The sequence below is a fragment of the Marmota flaviventris genome, chromosome 14 (assembly GCF_047511675.1).
Source record: "Marmota flaviventris isolate mMarFla1 chromosome 14, mMarFla1.hap1, whole genome shotgun sequence".
NCBI lineage: Eukaryota > Metazoa > Chordata > Mammalia > Rodentia > Sciuridae > Marmota > Marmota flaviventris.
This window is the reverse complement of record NC_092511.1, coordinates 76244310-76270795: the sequence shown is the minus strand read 5'-3', so window position 1 is coordinate 76270795 and position 26486 is coordinate 76244310. Positions and strand designations below refer to the sequence as shown.

The following is a 26486-nucleotide window of genomic DNA, read 5'->3' as shown; positions in this document are numbered from 1 at the left end:
CTCCCGTGGGTGTTTACATAACAGTTACTCTCTTTCTGATATTTTTAGCACAGGGGTTTTACAGGTTTTTCCCAAGAAAAACAATAACTTTTGTTCAGCAAGCTCTCTTGAAACAGAGTCTGTTACAACATTTGTCTGTAAACCTGGCATTTACAAGAAAGAGGAAACTTCAAACCACAGTGAGATCTCTGCAGAAAAAAAAAAAAAATCCTGCCCACATTCTTTTGGGGCTACATGAACATAATGAAAATAATCTGGATAATATTCTGGATATATTCGTTTATGACATTACAATCAATTACCCTCTCTCTTTTAAATTTTTAAAGTGAATATTAGAAAATTTTAAGTTACCCTTGTGCTTCACATATGTTTTTCATTGGACATTGCTGCCTTAGGGGATTGCTTTCCAGGCCAATCTGCAGACTCACACGACAAGAGAGCAGGAAAGTTAAATGAAATTGCACAGTAATTGTCATTTTATTATTTCCACTCGTGAATACTATGCAGACATATAATTCATAAGTTGAAGTCACCTTGTATGCGAGGTTCATCGCACATGTTCCCTGGCGGTGCTAGATCACTCTTCTAAGAGGAAATTTTGCCTTGATTAGTTGTAGCCTGAGGCCCTCTTGTCCAATTCGCAGTCCTCAAGAGTGTGATCTCAAGCCAAAGTAATTCCATTTTGTTTAATAACTCCATTTTGTAAAACAGCCGTGCCACATAGGGGCAAGTTGTTTTTCCTTTTCTTGTAGAGACCCTCAAGAACATGGAACTAAGGGGGCTTTGTTTCCGTAACTGGGGTGCCTGGGCTAATTGTAATTGGCTAACCTTCCCGCCGCCTGACTGCAATCTACCGCTTCTGTAACTTGGCTTGCTTGCTTTGGCCAAACCCCCTAACGTCCCTCTCGTGGTTTTTAAGCTTAAAAGGAGCGTCCTTGAAATTGTCCTTGCAATTGTTCGGGGATCCGGAGCAGACTATGTTCCCGGTCAGTGAGTGGCAGGTGTGCTTCAAGGCTTGATTCGATAATACGTGAGTTGTCTGGAAGACAATTTAAGAAGTCCCGACGTTGCTTTAACTACAAGAAAAAAAAAAAAAAAAGTTGTCACCAGGAACCTGTCATTCTGGCCTCACTGATTCCTGGGTTGGATGTCGTCTACTGTCACTCAGAAAGAAGGCTCTCTGGGCTCAGCCTGCGGGGCGGGTCTGCAGCCGGTGCAGCGGAGAGCACTTGGGGAGAACCGTCCAATCCCGACTCAGCCAGCGAGTACAAGGGCGGCTTCTGTGATCTGGCCCGGCCCTTTCCTTCTGAGCCGCCCTTCTCGCTATCCGGCTCTAGGCTTCTGTCGCCAGCCCTGGGGTCCCAGGTGGCTTTGCCCTGCAGGTGCTGGGGATCCCTGGTGGCCGCCTGACTCCCGAGCGCAAGGAAATGGTGAGTGTGGCGGGGCCTCTTGAGCCCGGGGAGGGAGGTCGTTGGAACCGCGGGACTGGCTACAGTGGGGCCAGGAGCTGCTGGGGACTCCGGGGTCCGCGGCCTGAGCCCTCCTCCTGGCAGCTTCCCCTCAGGCCCCTGGCCAGCCAGGTGGGGAGCGTGTCGGCAGCAGAGCTCCTGCCCAGCCTGCTGCACCGGCTCAGCTAGCCCTAGAGAGTCAGCAGCCCCGTCTTCCCAGGTGGATGGTGATTGACAGGTGGGCGGCGGTCAGAGAAGTCTCTCCACATGGGATTTTCCTGCAGGAGAGGAGCAGTGGCTCTGGGCCTCACTGCCGCCGTCCTCCTAAGCTAGCTGGCTTTCTTGCTTTTTCTCCCTCCTCCCCAACCTTCCTTCCGCAGGGTGCTTTACCAGGAGCTGCATCCCTGGTTCTGAGGTAGGGCGGAGGGGGCGGCACCTGAGGAATTCGCGGGCAGCAGGTTTACTTAAGTTGCAGCGGTCCAGATGGAGCAACGCGGGGACCCTGGTAGGGAACTTCTCTGAGATTTATAGTCAGTGCGTGGTTACAGGGCAGCTACTTTTTTTCCCCCATAATTTTAGGATATAGAGAGGTTTCACAGGTTATTATTTTACCAAGGAAAACAAAAATAATAACATGTACAGCAAGCTCTCTTGAGACAGAGTTTGTTACATTTGTCTCCAAACTGGCCTTTTATAAGAAAGAGAAAGTTCAAACCACAGTGAGCGCTCTGGGGGAAAAAAAATCCTGCTGACATTCTTTGTAACGATCTTGCTGACAAGAAGAGAAGCTTACTGTTGATAGTGGTTCTTTGGGGGCGACATCAGAATTTTTTATTTTGAGAAAAGTTGCTGAGACTGGCCTAGATATGTTTGGATTTACAAAGACTGTTCTATTGAATTTAAGAATATAATTTTCAGCCAGGCACATGGTGCACACCTATACTCCCAGCGGCTCAGGAGGATAAGGCAGGAGGATCAGGAGTTAAAAGCCACCCTCAGAAACTTAATGAGGCCCTAAGCAACTCTGTGAGACCCTATTTCTAAATAAAAGAGGCTGGGGATGTGGCTCTGTAGTTAAGTGCCCTGGGTTTAAACCCCAGTACAGCAAGAAAAAAAGAATACAATTATATGGATTCTTCTATGGATTTTTTAATGTTGTAATTCCTTGATCATTATGGTAGTATTATTGTTTCATAATATACACTATCTCATAATGATAGCTACTCCTTTTGCTTTAATAATTTAAAAGTTTCTTGGCTAAATGAACATATATTTAACTTATGGATAAATTTTAGAAACTTATTCTTTGGTTCCTTATTCCATTACAAATAAAGCATGCTGAATATTTTTATTAGTGCATTATATTCATACATAATGTTGGGGTTCATTTGACATAATCATAGAAGCATGGGTATAATTTGCTCCATTTTAGTGGTACTTCCCCTTTCCCTCTCCTCCTAGCTCCTCATTCCCCATCCTCTCCTGGTCTTCCTTCTGTTTATTTATAGTTTTAAACTACTGGTTTATAGATAAACATAATGGTGAAATTTACTGTGATATATTCATATATGTTCAGAGCAGTTTTGATGGGATAATATAGATAAGTGTGGAGAAAATGGTCATTGTTGTAATGATGACTTTTGTCACTGGTACATGGTGTGTGTAATTGAGTCTTTTATGGACTTTGGTATATTTTAGTTTCTCATAAATCCTACACATTTCTCTTAACAAACATGTTCCCATGTGAGATACAACATTTATGTGAATCTGTATGAAACTCACGTGGTGTTGGGCTTGGTGGCCCTGAGTCTGTTACAACAGTCTGTAATCCCAGTGGCTCAGGAGGCTGAGACAGGAGCATCCTGAGATCCATCAACCTCAGCAACTTAGCAAGGCCCTAAGCAACTCAGTGAGACCCTGTGTCTAAAAAAAAAAAAAAAAAAAAAAAAAAAAAAAAAAAAAAAAAGATGGGAATGTGGCTCAGAAGTTAAGTGGCCATGAGTTCAATCCCTGGTACCAAAAACAAACAAACAAACAAACAAACCAAAAACCCAAAACAAAACAAACAAAAAGTCTCATGGTGTAAATTTGTGTGTGTCAAAATGACTTTCCCCCATGTAGACTTTGTCACTGGGTTCTCATCCCTCTCGCTGATATTTTCTTGGTCCTGTGTTTCAGAACTGCTTGATGTGGGATCCCACAGCTGGCCTAAATTCTCCTGGAGTGTCTCATGAACATCAGTACCTGGGTCTTATCCTGTTAGAGAGCTGATGAATTTAGGGGTGTAGTCTCTCAGGAGTAGCTGAGTGTCCTGCAGGTGAGAGGAATCTCCTGGTGCACCCTTTATCTAAAAAGCACTTATTTCCTTATCTTGGCTACTGTGTATACTGCCAAGTGAAGATAAGTATGAAGTCATTTATTAACAGGGGGATTCCAGTTCCTTTGGCTGTATACCCAGAATTATTTTCACTGCATCATATAGTAGTTCTATATTTAGTTTTGAAACAACTTTCATGCTATTTATAAAAAATATTCTGTACCAAATTTATATGTTACCAACCATGTAAAAGAGGTTCTTTCTTCCATTTCCATAAGATCAGAGCCCTCATTACCTTTTCAGATTTGCTTAGGCTGCACGAGTTCTTAAATTTGACTGGTGCACTAAATTCCTGTTGCAAGCTTGCTAGAATTCAAGCTGCCCAGTAGCCACTGGGAAAAGGAGCCGTGAACCTCTTCTAGAAATAAAGGGAATAAGCAGAGATTGTAGGTGGGCATGGAGGTGCATGCCTGTAATCCCATCATCTGGAGAGGCAAAAGCAGGAGGATTGCAAGTTCAAAGCCAGACTCAGCCACTTAGCAAGCACTTAGCAAGGCGCTAAGCTGCTAAACATGACTCTGCACCCCCCTCCCCCCGCAAAAAAAAAAAAAAAAAAAAAAAAAGAGTAATAAAAGGGCCAGGGATGTGATGCAGTTGTAATATGCCCAAGGGTTCAATCCCTGGTACAAAATAACAACCATAACACACAAGCAAAACTGGGATCTGTGGTTTTTAACTTCTTTTCTTCACTTCTTGTGGGGACTGTAGCATACAGAAGTGCTTGCACACCAATGTGAAGCTCCTCCTCTGTGATCTGGGGAGATACACATATGCACAATTGCCATTTCTCCTAGGGTTTGGGGTTTGGGGATGCAGTCTGTTGAGTGGAATGAGTTAAAGTTGGGACATTTAAATTTTGCATACTCAAATTCCTTAGAGAAAGAATTGGCAGGCCAGGTTCCTACTAAGGTGCTGGGGAGCAGGGGAGGCTCAGGAAGTGCTGTACTCCCACTTGGGCTTCCTGTGGTGGACTGTGTTTCCCTGTTAACTCTGGTGCTGGCCACATAGAAGCTCAGCTGTTAACAACAGCAATTTGCAGAGTTTGCTGGAAAATCCCTTCTAGGGATAAACTGAGACCCTGAGATTCAACTCTTCCTTTGTCCTTGTCCCAGGGAAGAAGCCCAGGAATTATGCACAGCCATGGAAAACCACTAGTTTGTCCTCTGGTCTTGATACTGGTGTATTTCTAGTCCCTTCCTCCCTGTGCACCAGATAAATTCAGGCCCAACTACAGGCAATTTAGTTAAATATGCTATATTTATGACCCAAATCTTCTCAAGGTGATACTGGATTTGGGGTATCCTGTCCCAACTATATAGGCTCATTGCTCAAGGCATGAGTAATGCCCAAGTGTACCCCAACTTTTCCTACTCATTTGATGGTAGGTGTTTTCTCAGTTGTCCATTGTATAGAAGTTTCTCAACTCATTTAGGAGTCTGTTTAAGAGGGACTCAAAACAGGAGCAGATGTTTGTTGGATGTATCATGAAGGGAAAGTCATCAGCCCCCTAGTCTGTTCCATTTGGAATATCAACCCCCTTAACCTCTGCTTCTGGGGGAGTACTGTGCTGTAACCTCAGAGCCATACCCATGCTGCGCAACTCTTCCAGTGATCTGTGCCTCCAGTTCTAACATCTACCTTTAGGTTGCATTGTATCATTCATCACATTAAATATGTTTATTTATTTATTTTTATTTCTTACATACATGAAAATAGTTTGACATATATGTGGAATTTTCTGTATTGTGAATCCTGGGTCTTTATTTTTATAATAATAGTTCAATCATATACATTAGTGTCAGGAAATGATACCTGCTGCTTTTGCACGATAAAATTTTGATTGGAGGGGCTGGAGATGTGGCTCAAGTGGTAGCGCTCTCACCTGGCATGCATGCGGCCCGGGTTCGATCCTCAGCACCACACACAAAGATGTTGTATCTGCCGAAAACTAAAAAATAAATCTTAAAATTCTCTCTCTCTCTCTCTCTCAAAAAAAATTTTTTTGGAGGGGATGTTATTCCAGATTAACTTGGGGGAACTGATCACCTTGGTAATGAAGACATTTGTCATCTACACATAGGGTGTGTAATTGAGTCTTTTATGTTCTGTGTATTTTATTTTCTCATAAATTGTCCCTATTTCTTTTAAAAATATGCAATATTTGTTTGACATTTATGGAAAACCAACATGTTGTACACTATTACAATAATTGTATGTACTATGACATAAATGTGTCTGGCTCCTAGAAACCATTATTTCCCACAGTTTGTTGTTCCTCTTCCTGAGTGTGCAGGCTCCTTAGGCACACCCCTGGGCCTCAGGTCTTTGGGCAATACAGCTGTGTCCTTCTATGTCATTAGGGTTCACATCTGCTGCCATTTCTAGGAGCCTCTGTTTCTGGTGGGGGAATATCATGTATCTTTAGTAGCAAAAATAGTTTCCACAGATAGATAATGACAACTTAAACTCCACCTTCACTTCATGAACATTCATTTACTCCATATGTTCTTCAATACTATTTAGTTTTGTGTTTATGATGTGATTTTATTTTACATTTCTCTAATTTCCAAAGAGGTTTTAGTCTTTTATGATTATTGAAATATTTCATGTAAACAATGACTTTTCAAATTTCTTGCCTGCTTTTCTTTTGGGGTCGCTCTCTGAACCTTTCATTGTGTATTTGATTATATGTGAGGAAATGAGTTTCTTTTACTCTGTGACTTCATCTCTCTGCACCCTTTATTGGTATCATTTGATTAATAGAATTTTTATTAATATTGTATAATTTATAAAATTGAAAAAATATTATTTTGTGTAACTTTGTAGAAAAATAACTCTCTTTTATTTTTATTGATATTTTACCCTTCTTTGTGATACTGTGGATTGAAGCCAGGGTATCCTATGACTGAGTTGCATCCTCAGTCCTTTGAAAAATTTTACTTTGCCTCAGGGTGTTGCTCAGTTGCTGGGGCTGGCCTCACAATTGTGATCCTCCTGCCTTGGTCTCCAGAGCACCTGATATTGCAAGTGTGCACCACCTGCACCCTAGCCCACCCTTTCTTACATCAACTTTCCAATGCTTTATATTTTCTTTTTATTTCAGAACTTATTGCATCTGAAATGAGTTTTTATGTGGTATGAATGAAGGGTACAATAGCATTTTTATTTTCACACAGTTGTCCAATTATTCCTGCATCATTTTTTTTTGGGGGGGGGGCGGGAGAATGTCATTTTTTTTCTTTCCTGAACTGTAATCTCTATCATTTATCATTGTCTAATATCAAGAGATATATGAAGGGTTTTGTTTCAATTCCACAGCCTAATTATTCCTTTCATTACGTGGTCTATGCTGAACAGTATAACGTTGTAACACACACGTGTGGACTACTGGTTTTTGGGTTAGGGATAGACTTCAGGTACAATAGCTGTAGCATATAGCCTATGCACATAGTAATTCATACCATCTAGGGCTTGTCATTACTGCTATGATGATAGAATTATCTTACATCTTCCAGAATATTTCCCCAACATTAATAGAAACATCGTTGCATATGTACAATTATATATAATTAACATAATTTTTACTTGTCGAATTTATCAGAGTTCTTTCAATTTCATTTGTTTTTTAAAGCAACAACATTTGACATTAGTAATACTCTGTGTTATGTTTATTTTCAAATTTTGCTCTTTTGCTTAGGATTTTCTTTACTGTTATTTTCACAAAATTTGCTTTTTCCAAATTACTGAGCCTGATTACTTGCTAATAAATTCTTTGTCCTTTTATAGTTTACTGGTTAAAGACTGTATGTTTCCTTTTTAACATCTGTTTTAGATGTATCCCACTTTATTACAGCCTTATGGAGGTTTGATGGACATCTGTTAACCTATATATATCAAAGGTTTATGCTTTTATGTTTGGACATATGTACACACCCATGAAACCAGGACTGCAGTCAACAAACTTATCATATCCATTACTACAAAATGTCCTCTATGCTCATTTACATCCCCCCCCCAAATTTTATGTAGTAAATTTGATCTTATTGAGCAAGAACAGGGCAAACATCAAAATGATAAAGATCCTTGAATTACCATAGAGGGAGCACTTTCTGTCTCTACATCAAGACACAGAGCATTGATGATCCCCAACACCCCTCCTTGCCCTCTTTCTCTTACCACCCTCCATTCTCCCCAGTAGTTAGTACTGTTTTCCACGTAGTTCTAGAGAAGTGTTAGTTAAAGGCAAAGCAAGCAAACGGTAAAAGAGAAGTGTGACTCCCTCTTTACTCAATCATAGAAAAAGGGGAGGAGAAGGGGGCAACAGTGGGCTGGGCTCCAGCGCTGACCCCAGCCCAGCCAGGTGCTCTCTGATAGGAGGGCATGTGAGGTGAATCCTAGGATGAAGGAGAGGCTGGGCAGGATGTGAGACTGTGGCTGCTAGGAGAGGCTGGCAGACTGCAAGGAGGGGGAGGGGGATCTGGGGACCAGTTGGAGGCTCAGATGCAGCAGGCAGGAAGGTGTAACTGTGGCAGAGGGAGGGGGAGTGCCAGCACCTGGGGGGTGGAGTTGAGAAGGCTGGTGTGAACACAGAGACATGGGATCAAGGGCTGTGATGAGGGGAGACTAGGTATTTCAAAGTGTGAGGAAGAGGACTCAAAATCCATGCTGAGCTCCCTGAGTTTGAAGAACAGGGTCCCTGAGGTTTCATTGTAGGATTATAGAAGATATGAGTGTAAATAGCGCGGTGGACTCCATGAGGAACACATAAAGTAGTGGGCTGTCCTAGAGTGGGTTTCTCAACCTCCTGTAGTAAATCACAAGTGGCCGTCATGCCATAAAGGCAGAGGACACTTTTTTTACTGTGTGGTCAAGTTTTTTTTCACCGATAGGCTACTGATTGATCTATCTGCAGTGTCCATGGGAGAACTCCAAAGGCTGTACCTTCTTTCTTGTTCATATAAGGTCTTTTAAAAATTTTGTTCTAATTAGTTATACATCACAACAGAATACATCTTAATTCATTGTACATAAATGGAGCACAACTTTTCATTTCTATGGTTGTACATGATGTACAGTCACGCCATATGTGCAGTCATACATGTACATAATGATGTCCATCTCATTCCACCATCTTTCCTGCCCCCCATGCCACCTCCCCTCCCCTCCATCCCCTTTGCCCAATAAAAGTTTCTCCATTCTTTCCCCCCATATACTCCTATTATAGATCAGCATCCACTTATCAAAAAGAACATTTGGTCTTTGCTTTTTTGGGGATTGGCTTACTTCTCTTAGCATGATATTCTCCAACTCCATCCATTTACCTGTGAATGCCATAATTTTATCTCTTAATGCTGAGTAATATTCCACTGTGTATATAATACCACAGATTCTTTATCCATTCATCTACTGAAAGGCATCTAGGTTGGTTCCACAGTTTAGCTAATGTGAATTGAGCTGCTATGAACAGTGATGTGGCTGCATCAATATAGTATGCTGTTTTAAGTCCTTTGGGTATAGAGCAAGGAATGGGTAGCCAGGAGTGGGTCAAATGGTGGTTCCATTCCAAGTTTTCTAAGGAATCTCCAGACTACTTTCCATACCGGGTGCACAATTTGCAGTGCCACCAGAAATGTATGAGTGTACCCTTTTCCTCACATCCTCACTGACATTTATTATTTCTTGTATTGTGATAATTGCCATTGTGACTGGAGGAGTGAGATAAAATCTTATAGTAGTTTTGATTTGCATTTCTCTAATTACCAGAGAAGTTGAACAGTTTTAAAATTGATTTGTTGATAAATTATATATATATTCTTCTGAGAAGTGGTCTGTTTAGATCCTTAACCAATTTATTGATTGGGATATAGATAGATAGATCAATAGATAGATAGATAGATAGTTTGGTATTAAGTTTTTGAGTTCTTTTAATATCCTGGAAATTAGTGCTTTATCTGATGTCCTTGTAGTAAAGATTTTCTCCCACTCTCTGGTCTACAGAAGGGACCCGTGAAAACAGACCAGCTGGGGAAATATGTCCTAGGTCCCCTAATGCTATTTTACCACAACTTTGACACCAATTATGCCATAGATGTCCACAGAGGGATCAGATATTTCCCTGTAGAGAACCTGATGTGTAGAATCCAGGGTCGTAGTGTGCCTCCTGAGGAGATTACCAGTTGTCCACATTGGCATGACTTCACTGCATTAAGTTTTCTTTTCCCAGAGTAGGCCCATGGCGGAGTAACACACACCATTCATGAAGAGAAGACAAGGATCCTTGGCAGCTCCTGGAAAGACCCATCAGACCTTTCCTTTACTTACAGTTACCCCTCATCCAGGACAACCTGAGGCAAATGCATTTGTCTCCTAATTCTCCAGACTCAGCTGTCAATGGACTAATCAGCACCTTGCATCCTTGGTGTAGAAGTGGGGTTGCTCTAAGTGCCAGGCTTGCCTGAGAAGGCTGGAGGGGCACTCAGTTTTCTTCATGGTGACCAAATATGATAGCAAAATCTTAGTCCTTGTCCCTACCTAGTCCTTTTCCAATACGGAGAAAAAGGATTTGAGGAAAAAATAAAAGTGTCATTGCTATGCTACAAAAAAAAAAAAAATAATAATAATAGGGGGACTCCTGTCCCAAAGGATGTGATATTCTAATTGCCAGTGAACAGAGGTTATTTTAAGCAGTGATTCAAATATTACCCACCAGAACAGAGATATGAAAATTTGTTCTCTATATGTGTATTAAGAATTGTAATTCACTGTGCTGTCATGTATTTAAAAAATAAAATCAATAAAAAATAAAAAATATATATTACCCACCAGTTGTGCCCTGTCAGATTCATAATTCCCTTGTAGCCTTGAGAGAGCTATTTCTTAGAACTTCTTGCATCAGCTCTAAAGTCCAGATTTCTTGGTTCCTGTGGTGCATGAGCTGAAGGACATATAACCTGGCTTAAGTTCTGACTTAAGACAGGAAGTAGGTTAATCTAGTTTTCCCCATGGTTAGGAAACAGAGGAAAAAGTAGAAGAAAAAGTCAAGTCAGTTTTAAAATAAGTCTCAGTGGAAGAGGAGCAAGGGTTATGTACAAAGCATGAAGTGGACCCTGACACATTTCTAGAGGACACCTGGCAGGTAGGAATGGGTGGGGTTGATGAAGAACAGAAAGTTTAGATCAATCTGGGCATCAAAGTGGATGCCAGGAATCTCAGGGACACAGACATGCAGGCCAGAAACTCAAAAGTTCAAGGTCAGCCTGGAGGACTTCATGAAACCATGAAAGGTCAAAACAATACAAAGGGTTGAGGACAAAGCTCAGTAGTAACTTGCCCCTGGGTTCAATTCCCAGTAACAACAACAGCAACAACATAAATTCAGAAATAAGATCAAAGAATGCTTTTCCATGAAGCCAGCAGGTACTTAGGAGGGGACAGGAAAAGAGTGTGTCTTAGCTGAGGATGAGGTGAGTCGGTATCAATGGGGCTAGAGGCAGGATGGAAATTTAAGCCAGTTTTTTTTTAATATTTATTTTTTAGTTGTAGTTGGACACAACACCTTTATTTCACTTATTTATTTTTTTGTGGTGCTGAGGATTGAACCCAGAGTCCCGCACATGCAAGGTACAACCCCAGCCACAACTCCAGCCCATAAGCCAGTTTTAAGTTAACAAATATTTTGTTCTGCCCACTAAAACAAACTGTTTAATTATTTGTTTGTGAGTGTTTGGATGGTTATAGTTAACATAGAGAGGATCATCAAAGTTATAATCAGTAGGGAGACTCTTTTTACTTATTTTTTTTTAATTTGGGTACCAGGGATTGAATCCAGGGCACTTAACCACTGAGTCATGTCCTTGGCCCTTTTTTATATTTTACTTAGAGACAGGGTTCCACCAAGCTGTTTAGGGCCTCTCTAAGTTGCTGAGCCTGGATTTGAATTCTTGATCCTTCTGTCTCAGCCTCCCAACTTACTTCGATTACAACTGTGCACCACCATGCCCAACTTAGGAAGGGGAAGTCTCTAATATGATGCTGGAAGAACACCAAGGATGGATGGATCAATGTATTCAGTTGACAGTTCCCTAGGATTTCAAACCTGCTGCATATACTGCCACATTTCATGCTCCGTGCATCTTTTCTGTGTTAATTTCTCAAGTTATGAAAAGATGGTACACAAAGTTAAATGTTTTCCTTTATTCTGAGTCAATAGTTATATCAAATTATTCAACATGTTAGGTAGTTGTAGGGTCCCCCAACTTATGGGAAGTAGATAAGAGGATAGATGATATCATAAGGTTGGTAACTGGAATCCCAGTTAGGCAAACTACTGCAGGGTTGATCCCTAAACTTGTGGGATCTCTACCAAGGGTCAAAATTGAATTATTGGATAATCAGTTGTTAGGACATTGATTGATGTTGTGGAAATTCACACTCTTTTTTGATAGAAGTGGTTTCAGAAAACAGACATTAAATGTCAGGACTTTAAACTAACTCTAGCTATGTGTTGTTCACTGGTGAGAATCATAACCCTAGAAGAAGGAGCATTTCCACACTCTGAAAAGGGTGCATTGACCTCAGAGAAACTTCTCCTTAGCTGCTCAGGATGTCCTCACTCACTCCTTAGGAATGACCCCTGTAGGGCTGCAACTTTACAGTGAGTGCTCCCTAACTGTGGGGATGCATTTATTCTAATGTTTGAGTTCCCTTTTGAACAGTGAGTACAACAGGCTACTGACCTGATTTGTTTCCCTGTTGTCTCTTTCATAAAATCTTAGTCATACAATTCTAGTTTATCCATGTACTTGAAATTTTTATTTTTTGATATGAGTTTAAGAGTTTTAATTATGGTTTAAAAATAGGAGTGAATTAGGTGAAATGCTCTGAAGAAACCAAGATTCTTTCCATAAAGCAATGCTGTGTTTCAAAAATGAGAATCCAAACACACCTGGAGTCCTCATTAGATAAACATAAGGGTTTTGGCATTTCTGGTGTGTCTCACGGACCTCCTCTTCCTTCTGCACAGAGATAATGACAGTCCTGTGACTACTTAGTCACTGCTCATAATTTTACCATGTATTTCTTAGAATCATTTCTTTTCTTTTTTCTTTCTTTCTTTCTTTTTTTTTTTTGCTTGATTGTAGTAGTTTTGAGCTTTGTATAACTTAATTTTCTCATTGCTATTCCATTGGGATTATGTTAAGACTTTCTTTCTTTTCTTTTCTTTTTTAACCACTTCTTTGTTGGCTCTCTTAAACACATGCTGCTGTGCTGCTGTCTGGAGCTCTGTTCTACTTAATTAATTTACTCCTTGCACTGCCTGTGGATCTGGAATTGTTTCAAGTTTGTGTTGTGATGATGTTGACAATGTCTTTTTCTTAATTTTTCCCCAAATATTAATGTTTCATGAATATTTTACTCATTGGGAAATACAATGGGTTGTATATTATGCATAAATTCAGATTTACTAGTAACTATCAGTGAAATGTGCCAATCATCTGGGTATTCATTCATGTGTGTTTGTTCCTCATGAACACTTACCCTTACTTATTTTGATGTCATTTTACATTACCTTTATTCATAATCTGACATTCAGCATTTTTCTCATGTAGTTTTTAATTTAAACACAATTTCCATCATTTTATTACATTTAATTATTAATTCTTCCTGTTTTACATATTTTACTGACAATGCATTTTTATTTATATTTCTTTCATACAGATAATTTCTCAGGGAGCAGGGTTCCTTTCACTTCATACTACATTTTCATGAACTTCTCTACATTTTAATTGAGTTGAATTTATCAATCTGTTCTTTGAACTTGCTTGATTTTCGTATATAAATTTTTTGGAGGACAGGAGAAGGTGTTGAGCTCCCAGAGTTAAATCCTTGGATTTCCAAACCTCTCCTCCAGAGACTGAATCATTCTGGAGATACATGTCATCCATCCATCTGTCTCCAGAGCTTCTGAATTCTGCAAACAGGTTTATCCTCTGCATACAGGTTTATTCCTCTAAACAGGTTGGCTTCTTGAAATGTGGGTCATGCACACTCCTTACATGAGCTAGCTAAAATATGTGTTTTCTTGCTTTGAACTCATTTTTTAAAAATATTAATGCTGTATGACAACAATTTTATATGTGTTTAATAATTGTATTTGGGGGGGTTACTTACTATTTATTTATTTGTTTGTTTATTCATTTATTTATTTTTGCTGTGATGAAATAGACTGAGAGAGAAAGTGTCAGAAGCCTTGGTCATGCAGACACTAGCCTCACCTAGCTCCCTCCTTGCTGGTGTAGCCAGGCTTGGCTTTTGCTCTTCTCCTGTGCTGAGGCCAGAGCTGGCTTGCTGCATCAACTGAGTTGTCATACTACACATGCACACTTGTGACTTCCTGTGTAGAAGAAAGATACAGGAGTAGCCCAGTAAAGAAGGAGGGGACAGTTCTGGTATCTCCTGAAGCCTAGAGTGAAGCTGTGCCAAGATGCAAAAGTTCTTTCTGAGCAAGCAACTTGCTGAGAAAAGCTGCGGCCAAGAGTGTGTCACTCTGACATCATTCAGCCAGGGTTTGGATTGCACCTCCTGGCACTCTGTGCCTGTGTTGGGCCTCTCCCCATTCATGGATTCTGGGAGGAAACTCTCCAATCAGGCCTGCAGTAAGAGAGGAAGGGGTGTCTTTCCATAGTTTCATCAAATTGTGTAATGCCTCTAGAGCTCTGGAATGGCCTCTGCTTGTGAGGCCCAATTATACAATAAATCTAAAAATAGTGCTAGAATATCTAAAATGCCAGAAAATGTAGAATCTGCAGGGTTTTTTTTTTGTAAAAGAGAGAATCATCTGTGGAGGGAAAATATCCTGCCTAAAAGTAGAGCCAGATTCAGCTGATCTAAGTTTATTACTGTGGAATTATAGCCCTTTGACCCCTCTGGACCATAGGGTGGGAGAACAGCCAGCAGCTGAAAACTGTGGGCATCTGTCATTACAAAGAGCCATCTTTTGACATCTCTGTGTCTTCACAGTTTGTCAGAGTATACAGAGCATCACATTGGGAGAAGCCAACTTGGTGGATGTGGTCTTTGTGTAGGAGGTGCTTTGTTGGCACCAGAAATCAGCTTTACCTTTCTCCCCAGGGTTATTTATTTTCTCTGATTCTCCCACAATATGAGAGGTAGGATCTCAAAACTTAGATAGCTGCCCACAGGGCTGACAAAAAATTCTTTATTTTTGAGTTTCCTCAACAGATTCCAAAATATCAATTTTTTTCATTTGCAGATCACAGGATTATTAACAATTTTTACCCATGCAATATTTGAAGCTAATGCTGTATCTTAATTGTCATTTACCCCTAAGTAATGGATGATGGTTTTTGAAAATGTATGTTTTTAGGAGGTAAATGTTTCACATGGTTTGAGAGCAAAGAATAATCACCAGATCTGCTTTTGAAAATCTTTGTGCCTTCTTTTTTCTTCCCTAGGCACACTCATCTTATCACCATATCTTTGACAAGTATTCTGGTTTATAAGTGGAATGTCTCCAAAATTTCATGTGTTGAAACATGGTCCCCAGTTGCAGCAAGGTGGAGAGATGGGCTTGTAGACCATAAGGGCTCTGACTTCTTCTTTGGGCCAGTCCACTAACAACTGACTGGACTATTGGGAAGAGAACTAGTTGGAGGACATAGATCATTGGGGTAACTCTGAACAGAATCATCTTCTCCCAGCACCTTCCTTCTTCTCTGCTGCCTGGCTGCCATGAGCTGAACAGCTTTTCTCCATGTTCTTCTTCCATGATGTTTCTGTCTTGGAGTGAGACTACCATGGACTGAGTGCTCTGAAACTGTGACTGAAATAAATGTTTCCACTCCTAAGTTGTGACTTTTAGATATTTATGTCACAAGTGGAAAGCTCAGTACAACAGAAACTTTACTAGGTGGCATGTCCTTATCCAGTGTCCTATTCTTTCCCTGGTGCTGGATTTCAGAACTGTCTGGGATGACACTTGGTACCCATGGGGGTATTTCTCTTAGATTGTCTGTTGACCATCAGCCTCCTGATCATCTATTTCTAGAAAACAGATTGAGGTGGAGACTTGGGGGAACACTGATTTATCTGGGGCCTAGAGGAACCTCTTTTATCATTTTATCTACATTGTAACGCCTTGTAATATGAATATTTTTCCTTTAACCTCCACTATATAGATATTTGGATGGCCTATAAATTATGTTGTGGGGGTAATAAAGAATTTTGGTTCTACTCTCTACATTTCTCTGAGTTTTGATTTCCAGGAGAGTATTCTAAAAAACGCACACCCTCTGGGTGTACAGGAAACCACAATGTACTTCAGTGAGTAAGAATGGGGATGAAGAATGTCCAAAGTGTCAGGATGCCTTGACTTTTACCTTGGGTCTGACCTGTCCATATTTCAGTCAGTACGGTTCTTCCCAGGCTTGTCACCTTCAAAAGATGTCTTTACTTACTTCAGCTTCAACTTTTCCCTAATTGTAAGATGTATTTTACTATCAGTCTTCAAATTAAACATATGTATCCAATACTACAGGATAAAGTTGAATTTTAGGAAAAAATCAGACATATGTTACTTTATTTAAATGTTTTATTTGCACTTATTCTTCTACAGAGGGTTCTTCATGGGATTCCCATGTGCTCTGTGTTTTGGAAAGTGATTTCAAGTGGAATTTCAGGGCTTAGCTTTGGAAATTTTACAAGAAATAATGAATAGGAAAAATCTACCATTATGGTGGCAGAGAAATGAATGTAGGTTTTAAAAATTGATTGGTAGCTGCCTAGGTGAATTTTATATAGACCAAGCTATCACCTCCTCATCCATGAAGACATGTGATAATCAACTTGTCATAGATCTTATCATCTGAATATTAGAGATTAATATTGAATCATGTGAGATAAGATTTGGCAAATCCTAGAATTATTCACATGATTTCTGTTTAGTAAATGGTTATCATTTGGATAGTAACCAAATATTACATTTACTTTCTGAAAAAGATGGGTGCTTTTCCATTTCAGGGACAAATGTAAGTTCTTTACACTTTTGTTGCCTCCCATGGACTGGAATTTGGCCAAGCATAGTGGGTGATGCATGGCTGAGATGCCAGTTACTCAGGACACTAATGGAGGAGGATTGCACATTTTAGATCAGTCTTGGAAGCTTAGGGACACCAAGTTTCAAAAAGTAAAAAGAACTAAAGATGTTGCTAGTGGTAAATCTGTAAACAGTCCCTGAATTCAATCCTAACCAGAAAACAAAATCCCTCTGAGTATGAATACTTTTACCTTTTAGGTAGTGGTTCTTTCTCATCTAAAACTAAATAAATAAATTTGGAAAGCAGAGAGGTCTGAGCTCAGTGATTAGTAGTTAAGGTAATCTTGAACTTACAAAGGAAGATCCTTGGGACCCATTTTTTTAATAAGTCCCATATTTTCCAGATATGGATTTGAATGGTAGGTTATCATTCCTAAGAAGGAAGCCTAGAGAAGTAGGAGGAAGATGTAGTTGTTTTCCAGGAGTTTCCCAGGTCAGGGGCAGCACTGAATTTTCCTCCCAAACTACTATGGAACATGCAGACTGTTACTTCTGCACTGTTTCAGTATTGTGTTTAATATGTTTTAAATCCACTTTGCTTCACTTTCTTATCAAAACAGTCAACTTGAACTCTGTTTAAAACATATATGGTACACATATCCCCCCTATATCAGGAGCCCTCTGTTCTTTTACTTTCATCAAAGCCAGGCCAGGCATATGTGACCTGCGGAATTCAAAAGGTTTTCTTTTTGATAAATGGACATCGGATTGTCTTGGTATCCTAGATTCCCATTGGGGATGTTTCTGGGTCATTAGAAGAAGTGAACCCTGCTTTGTTTTCATTCCATCTGGATGCTCCACTATCTATAAATACAGAAAACTTAATAAAATGCACATTCATTTCCCCTAAGAACAAAGTAAGTCCTAAAAGAACAGAATGATTAGAAGAGACTCAATCTCTACAATGCCATGGAAAGTCTGCTGAAATACTTATTATGTCATTTAGTTTTGATTTGGCCACAGACATCACAGCAGTGATGATGTGTCCTTTTATATTCACTGACACTTTGTACCAATTTGTTCTATTTGTTCTTCAACTCTTTTAACTTTGTTTCCTTGGTTTAAATGCTGTCTGCCACATTTTCCCTATAATGTTATATTTCTTTGTCTTGAAGTGTTTTGGTAGGATTTTCTAAATAATCTACATAAACCATCATATTTGATACAGAAACTCTTTTTCTTAGTAATTTTTATTTTTGTGGCTTGCTTTGGGGAATGCAATCTCTGCTGCCTTTTTTTTCATACAGACATCGGCTCTATTACTGGAGCTCCTGAAATAGACCACAGTCCTGTAGGCTTTCATTTTATTCTACCTGCAGTTCACAGACATTAACCTCATTTTATATAATGGTTGTGCACTTAAAATCATCCTTCTTCTCACCATAATTTTCTTCTGTGAGAAATAGACAATTTATCATATGATATATAAATTCACAATTAAAATGAATATGCTCTGTTGGTGCCTTAATTTTTCATTTTATTTTGTAAAATTAGAGTATAAAAACTTTTTTGTGGATTTGTGACACTCTTTTCTCAGAGTTTTATAATAGAGAAAATCACTATTATGAAGTATTTTCTTGAATAATAAACAACACTCACCAGTTAAGAGCCAAGTCTACTAACTCTCATTTCATCTTCAGCCAACTTTCAAGCTCTGTGAATGATCAAATGGTCAATGTGCTCTTTATTTATCTATTCCTATTTCAGGAACTGTTGGCATTCACCGATGTGACCATTGATTTCTCTGAAGAGGAATGGGAATGCCTGGAGCCTGCTCAGAGGAACTTATACAAAGAAGTGATGCTAGAGACCTACAGAAACCTGGTCTTCCTGGGTGAGCAGAGTTCCCTTCAGAATTCCAAATAAATCAGAACTCCTAATTGTATAATTTTCTTACCTTGCAGAATATCTTTTGGGTACTTCTGCTCTTCAAGAATGAGTTTCAGATTCTTGCTTTCAAGAAAAAGGATTGGGCAATTTTTGTTACAGAGAAGAAAATGTTAATGCCATTTATTTCAGTCCTTAATCTTTCTTTTTCCTGAAATGATGTATACTTTTCACTTAAAATTCGTGGTACTTATAGTAATGCAGTGATATAGAATGATGTGACCCACATGTCAAAATCCAAATTCTTCCCTTTATAGATAGAATAGAAGCTTCAATATTCTCAGTGATAATCCCAACAAATAGTCAATTCATTTTCCGATGAACATATCGCCTCTAAGCTGTATTTGGACACCCTCCCCTGGTGCAAAGAAGAGAGCCCTGAGCTACGTACCCAAGTGGGCAGAAATTCATGAAACAGAGGACACAATTGAGAGGTCCAAAGGCAAGGAGGAAGCCAAATTCAAATGTTGGTGGAGAAGTTATTATGCCACAGAAATGGTCTTGCAGGAGCTTAGGTTTATTTCCTAGATGTCCTAGAAGGACATCTACTGTCCTATATTGAGCATGGTTTCCTCTTCTTTAGTCCTCCTTCTCCTCCATGGATGTCTGTGTTGAGTCAAATCAACATCCCAAGCACTCCCCTTTGCTTGTGAGGTCAGCATGATCTGATGGCATTTTCATGATTTGACATGTCTCTCAGAAATCTGTGCACATTTCTGGAGACCTATAGATGAATTTATTATAATATAGTAGTATCAGAAAGTAGTTTCTCTTTTATCCTTATGTTTTTATTAATTGAAATTTCCTTATCAGAGCTCATTATGAATACTTATAATGAATATTCTGTGGAACTTTTCTGTCATTAGTGAATGACTGCTCATTTTGCTTATATGGTCATAGGTGATAACTACAGTTATATAAAAGGGTTTGCACAATAATCAATCAATGGTTATTCTGAATTTTGTTAGTTAAATTTTCTTTTTATTTTTTCCTTTTCTGTATTTCATATTATACAGTAGATTTTGAGTTGTACTGTAGGTTTCCTCCCATCATCTAATGTTTCTATTTTTTTACCTACACTTTATAATTCGATGGTCATTTCCAATATTTCACAAATTAGGGCAGTGTAAGATGAAATTAAATTATGTCTGATTTTTGTTTCCATTGTCAGTACAATTATATTTACTTCTATCTTTATTTAATTTTTAATTTTTTTCTTTTGCCAATAAAATTACAGATAAAATACTTTCTATCTCATAAGTTTTTATTTTAAAGTATGTTGCACATACAATAATCATTTTCACACCAGCCTCTGATCACTTTTGTGTGTAATATTCTTATACACTTTTGCCTTCAAATTGCATCTTTAGATTTAGTCTCTGATAATCTGCATATAGTTGTAATTTTTTATTTGTTTCCTCTGCTTCCTTTAATTCTCTTTTCCTTCTTTTTTAATTGGGTTATCTTGTGGTTCACAGATTGTTATCATGATATTAATTGATTCCTCTTTCACTTCCCTTTATTCTATGAGTATTTTGTCTTTTACTTTGATATTTTATAAAAATCATTTTAAGCTTACACTAGGTTTTTAACTGGCAACAAGTTGACTTCAATTCATAACAAAATTTATTATATTTATGTATCCTTTGAAAATTATGTTATTGATGACACATTTATTTTTATATTCCATACATATTTAGAGGATTATGATGATTTTTATGTTTTTATACTTTAAATTCTATAGAAAAAGTGTTCTATGACCCATTGGTCCAGTAAAATTGAATTCTATATTGGTACATGAATTTTCCTTACAATGAAAGTTTTAAAATTTTATATGACTTGTGTTGCTGTGCACATTTATTTCATTTTTCAATATGAATAATTCACTTGAGTATTTTTGGAAAAAGAGGTCAAGTAGTTATAATGTTTGGGTGCACTTATACATATTTAAAATCTTTATTTTTATTCATGTTGAAGTATAGTATCTCTGGTTATAGTATTCTCAATTGGGAAGTTTGTTTTATCACCCCTTTGATGCTATTCACCTTTGGGCTTAATCCTAAGCACCACACATAAAAAAATTAAAAGTGGAATGACCCTGTTATCCAGAAATACAAGTTCTAAATAGGTATCCTGAGGAGATTAAATCAGCATGTTGAAGAGAGAGCTCCACTACTGCTTCAGTTCAAATGTTGTTCACAGTAGTCAAGACATAGACTCCACCTATGTGCTCATCAGGAGTTGGATGAGTAAAAAAGATGGTATTTTTCCACAATCAATTACCAATAGAAAAGAGATATCTTTTCAATTAAAGTGACAAGGGATGAATATGCAGGACTTTGCATTGCATGAAATAAGGCAGCCACAGAAAATAATTTGCAACCTCATCTGACTCACATGTGGAACTCACAAGTGCAGAGAGTGAAATGGTTACCAACTCCTGCATGTTCGGAGTGTTGATGAAAGACTGCTATATATTTATTTTATTTTATTATTTTTTTAAAGAGAGAGGAGGAGAGGTGGGGGGAGGGAGAGAGAGAGAGAGAATATTTTTTAATATTTATTTTTCAGTTTTCGGTGGACACAACATCTTTATTTTATTTTATGTGGTGCTGAGGATTGAACCCAGCACCCCGCGCATGCCAGGCAAGCGCATTACGGCTTGAGCGACATCCAGCCCAATACATTATCTTAAAGGACATAAGAAGTTTTGAGCCCACGGTGTGACACTTAAATACTGAGCCACATCCCAAGCTCTTTTACTATTTTTTATTTTGATACAGGGTCTTGCTAAGTTATTTACAGTCACACTAGTTTGCTGAGGCTGAATTTGAACTTGGGATCCTCCTGCCTCAGACTCCTGAGCTGTGCAGAATCAAGGCTTGTACCACCACACTGGCAAATGTACTGTATTTTTGGCAAATGCTAATCGAATGAATACAATGATTTCTAAACACTAAAATGATGATTAGATAAAATGTTCCTTAGCTAGAATTAGTCATTTCACCATATATTCTATTTTAAAATACCATTAAATACTTGGTAAATACATGAATTTAACAAATTTAATTTGTTAATGATTTGAATCAGTAAATAACCAAAGTTATAAAATTAAAAACCAAGTTATTTGTCTTGAACTCCATGTGTTGAGTTTATCTAGGTAATACTGACATAGGCTGTGCCTGTGTGTGTGTGTTTGTGTGTAATGTGTGCTTACCAATAAAAATATTTTTTTTCATATTTCTCCTTAGAGACCATATACTCTTTGCCCCTATTGAATATCTGTGTTATTGTCATCCAACATTTGTTATATCCAGGTTTCTCATGGTAGACAGAAAGTGCTTTTCAGGCAGTCGCCAAGAAAGCCAAAAATGTTCATGTTTACATTTCCCTTTTCCTTTTGAGAGAAAAGAAAGAAGTTGGTAGATTTTTCCTAATTGTAGAATTCTTGAGGAAAAAGGCCTGTAGTGAATAAAAGTAACACATTTTCCTTTTCTCTGCTATATTACTCTTCTTAATGATGTACTTCTCTTGCACACTGAATTCTCAGATGATTTGGGTAATTCTTACAAAGTACATTTGTCTGTCCATTGTTATTTAGTTCATATATTTATGAAGAAATGATGGTCTTTGATGCCACACTATTGAAGTTCTGACTGCTATAATTGTATGTTAGATTTGTAAAGTGTATTATAAGTATAATATGTAAAATAATTGTTATACTCAATTTTTTCCAGCCATGACCTCTCATCATACCCAGGATATTTTACCAGAACCGAACAGAGAACATTTATTTATAAAAGTGATAAAGAGAAGATATAAAAATTGTTACCTTGACTATTTACAACAAAATAAAATACAGAATAGTGTAGGTAACAATGAAGATCAGAAATCATATTATAAAGAAGACACATTAATAGCAACAGTTTTTTAATAAAAATGTCCTTAATAATATCGACAGTCCTCAAGAAGATTTAATAGCTCAGAAAAGTATTCAATTTATAACTGAAGGACAAGTTTCTGAAAGTGTTGATTTTGAAAATTTCTCTACACTCTGTCCATCATTCTGCAATGAACAAAAGATTTATTCTTGTGCTCAAAGATACACTTTTAATGATTGTGGGAAGGCCCCTATGTACTCCCTACTGCTTAATCAAAATTCAGATATAGATTTCTGGAAAGTGTGCAATACATGTGATGAAACAAGCAACACCTTCAGTCAGGTCTCTATGCTAAGCAATTACCAGTGCCCTTACATTGGAGAAAAAAAGCATGAATCTAGCAAAACACATAACAAATTTAGCTTTCATTGCAATCAAAGGGAACATCAGTGTGGTAATTGTGCCCAGAACATTCACAAAGATGACAGATGTAAGAAAGTCCCTCCTTATTGCTCAAAGCACCATCAAAGTACTCAGAGCCAAGAGATGCCTTGCAAATATGAGGAATGGGAGAGAGCTTCTTATCCAACTGCAAGCATTCCTCAATACAGTGGAACTCATCCTGAAAGGGAGCCCCACATATTTAAGGAATATGTTCAAGCAGGAAGTTCCACACCACTTTCTAAAGACCACAGGTACCATAGCAGTGGTCAACACTACAAATTTAAAGAGTGTGGCAAAACTTTTAATCAAGGATCACTCTCTATTATGCACCCCAGAATTCATAGTGTAGAGAAACCCTACAATTGTGAAGAATGTGGCAAGTTCTTTTTTAAACACCTGGTATTGCATAGCAGTGAGGAAACCTACAAATATAAAGAATGTGAAAAAACATTTAAGGAATTTTCAACCCTTAGTCAACACCAAAAGAGTCATACAGAAGAGAAGTCCTATAAATGTGAAGTATATGGCAAAGCTTTTAATAAAAGATCATGTCTTACTCGACACCAGAGTATTCATACTGTAGACAAGCCCTACAAATGTAATAAATGTGGGAAAGCTTTTAAAAATAATGTATGCCTTACCAAACATGAGGTAATTCATACTATAGAGAAGTCATACAAATGTGAAGAATGTGGCAAAGCTTTTAATCGAAGATCATGCCTTACTCAACACCAGAGAACTCATACAGGAGAGAAGCCCTACAAATGTAAAGAATGTGGGAAAGAATATACTCAAAGAGCAGGCCTTGCTCAGCACCAGAGAATTCATACTGGAGAGAAGCCCTATAAATGTGAACAATGTGGCAAATGATTTACTCAAAAAGTAGGCCTTACTCAACACCAGAGAATTCATACAGGAGAGAAGCCCTACAAATGCACTAAATGTGAGAAAGCTTTTAGGTATAAATCAAGCCTTACCCAGCACCAGAGAATTCATAATGGAGAGATTCAATGTGAAGAATGTGGGAAAGGTTTTAATGAAAAAAAAATGGTTTACTCTTCACCAGACTAATCATAACAGGGAGGGGTAATTCAAGTGTAAAAACTGTTGCATAACTTTTAGCAATAGCACAAACATGGCTTATCACTGGAGAAGTCATAGTACATACAATCCAAAATAGTGTAAATACTGTGCCCAAGGCTTTACTCAAATTTCAAATTTTTCTTAACGTTAGAAACCTGATACCTATAGGGGATGGGGAAAGATATTTGCCTGAAATATGTGCGTTAAAAAACAGCAAAATATCTACAATAAAGAAAACACCTTTAGAAATATAAAATATAAGAAATATAGCAAAACTTCTCTTGATGTACCATGAGAGGGAAATGAGGGATTGCCTTTGCCTAAAATTTGTTAAACAACCCTAGGTGATGTGGGAGAAATAAAGAAATTCTCACAAGTAGTATAAAATAGTTTAGAAACCTTGTCTCTGGAAGGATGAAAATTTATTATAAATCAAAGATATCTCAATACTTTCACTTTTAAAAACTGGAGAAAACAATTTAACTTAGATTTTTTAGCAGAAGAAGGCTTGTTCCTCAGAGTTGTTAATCTACAATTTCAAGTCTTTACAGTGGATTATAAAATAGTTTATTCACATTGTGTATAAATTTTCCCACTAAATAAAAGTAAAAATTTTTAATGTTTAACATGTTAGGTGTTGAATCATGGTAATAAGTCAGAGATATTACTGTGTTCCTGTTTACTAAAGGTTCCATGCAACAGATAGTAAAAACATACTAAAATATCTCCATTAATCTTTTTAGAAACATCAGCTCATTTGGAGAATAGTATTCGCATAAATCAGATCTTTATTTATTTTTTTCTGTTTGTAATTATGGTGATCTTAAGGCAGTTATAGGTAAGATATAAGAACATGAAAATAAGCCCCAGATTTCTCTATCTTGAATTACTACTCTCAAATTTACCCTACACATTCTGGTCCCAGTAGTGGACACCTTTTTTTCCAGCAACTGAGGAGGCTGAGGCAAGAAGATCCCAAGTTCAAAGCCAGCCTCAGCAACTTAGCAAGGCCCCAAGAAATTTAATGAGACCCTATCTCAAAATAAAAAATAAAAAAGCACTGGGGATTGTGGCCCAGTGTTTAAGCACCCCTGGATTCAATTCCTGGTACCTCCCAATTTTTTTGTACCTTATACAATGAGAGAACTCCTAAGGGCCCTGTAATTTTGGAGAGCAACACAATTTCCCAACACAGGGTCTTTTAATACCCCAGAAACCAGGGGCCACCAGTGCAAATTTTGTGGAAAGAAGGGCCATTGGAGGGAGAGATCCCAATGGTTGCCCAGGAAGTCATGTGATCACCTGGACACTGACCCATCCTGGCTCCTGGCATGTGTGGTAGAAAACAACTAAAATACTGAAGAAGCCAAAGATTTCCTCATGAAGACCTCAGGAATAACCCCCAAGGAGTCTAGACTCACATTAAAAAATTTAGGGAAATACTTTTGCCCAGTAACAAGTATTTATTTAGCCTTGAAACAACCAGAATGGAACTATAACCAGAAACAAGTGCCCAATAATGAGTGTGGGGGAAAAAAGCCATACTCATAGAGCATTTTAACCTCCCACATAATTTATATAATTTTATATATAATCTGACTTTGGCTACTTTTCACTCTACTCTATAATTTATCATGGTTATTTTACATTGAGGATTAAAAGATAGAGAGTATATGGCAAAGTCTCTCCAAACTCCTCTACCACTGAGTCCTTATGAGATACTCCAGATTACACCTGTCCCTTTTTAGGTTTTAACAGGAACAGAAGCACTTGCCACCACACAGGAAAAATCAAAGTTCTTATTTAGATGAGACACTGGAGTATAGATAAGTCATGTTTAAAAGCTAATCACACCTGGGAATGGTGGCACATGCCTGTAATTCCAGCAGCTCAGGAACCTGAGATAGGAGGATCTCAAGTTCAAAGCCAGTGCCAGCAATTTAGCAATGTCCTAAGCAACTCAGTGACATCCTATCTCTATCTAAAATACAAAAATGGGCAAGGGGTGTAGCTCAGTGATTAAGCAACCCTTGACTCAATCCCCAGTACCAAAAAACAAACAACAAAAAAGCTAAATGCAAAATAATACATATTACCTTACATTTTTTCTTTGTGTTAACCCTTTGGGTCAATGGAACACTCACATTATCACTTTGATCTAAATTGATTGGATATGTAAACATTGCAGGATACAGACCAATTTTATGCATAGGAGACAAGGAAGCAGTGTATGTCTTTGGGTTCCTTGGATT

General features: G+C 38.1%; 1 protein-coding gene across 6 annotated transcripts; it reads left to right on the top strand.

The window, feature by feature from the left end:
• The first annotated feature begins 883 nt into the window (after positions 1 to 883).
• Positions 884 to 25328, top strand: LOC114103237 (uncharacterized). Of its 6 annotated transcripts, XR_011704401.1 has the most exons (5): positions 884 to 1430; positions 1829 to 1953; positions 3627 to 3765; positions 18647 to 18773; positions 22564 to 25328. XR_011704401.1 is itself a non-coding variant. In XM_034637350.2 (4 exons), the coding sequence occupies exons 1-4, from the start codon at positions 1148 to 1150 to the stop codon at positions 22758 to 22760; spliced, it is 732 nt and encodes a 243-aa protein (XP_034493241.2). In that variant the 5' UTR covers positions 884 to 1147; the 3' UTR covers positions 22761 to 25328. The 6 variants fall into 6 exon arrangements, 3 of the variants coding, with proteins under 3 accessions (XP_034493241.2, XP_071457885.1, XP_071457884.1); XR_011704403.1 differs by lacking the exon at positions 1829 to 1953; XM_034637350.2 differs by lacking the exon at positions 3627 to 3765.
• The last annotated feature ends 1158 nt before the right edge of the window (positions 25329 to 26486 follow it).

Coding starts and splice junctions, on each gene's coding strand:
- LOC114103237 (XM_034637350.2), top strand. CDS start 1,148: ATGTCGTCTACTGTCACTCAGAAAGAAGGCTCTCTGGGCTCAGCCTGC. Junction 1,431..1,828: donor CTCCCGAGCGCAAGGAAATG/GTGAGTGTGGCG, acceptor TTCCTTCCGCAG/GGTGCTTTACCAGGAGCTGC. Junction 1,954..18,646: donor GGAGCAACGCGGGGACCCTG/GTAGGGAACTTC, acceptor TTCCTATTTCAG/GAACTGTTGGCATTCACCGA.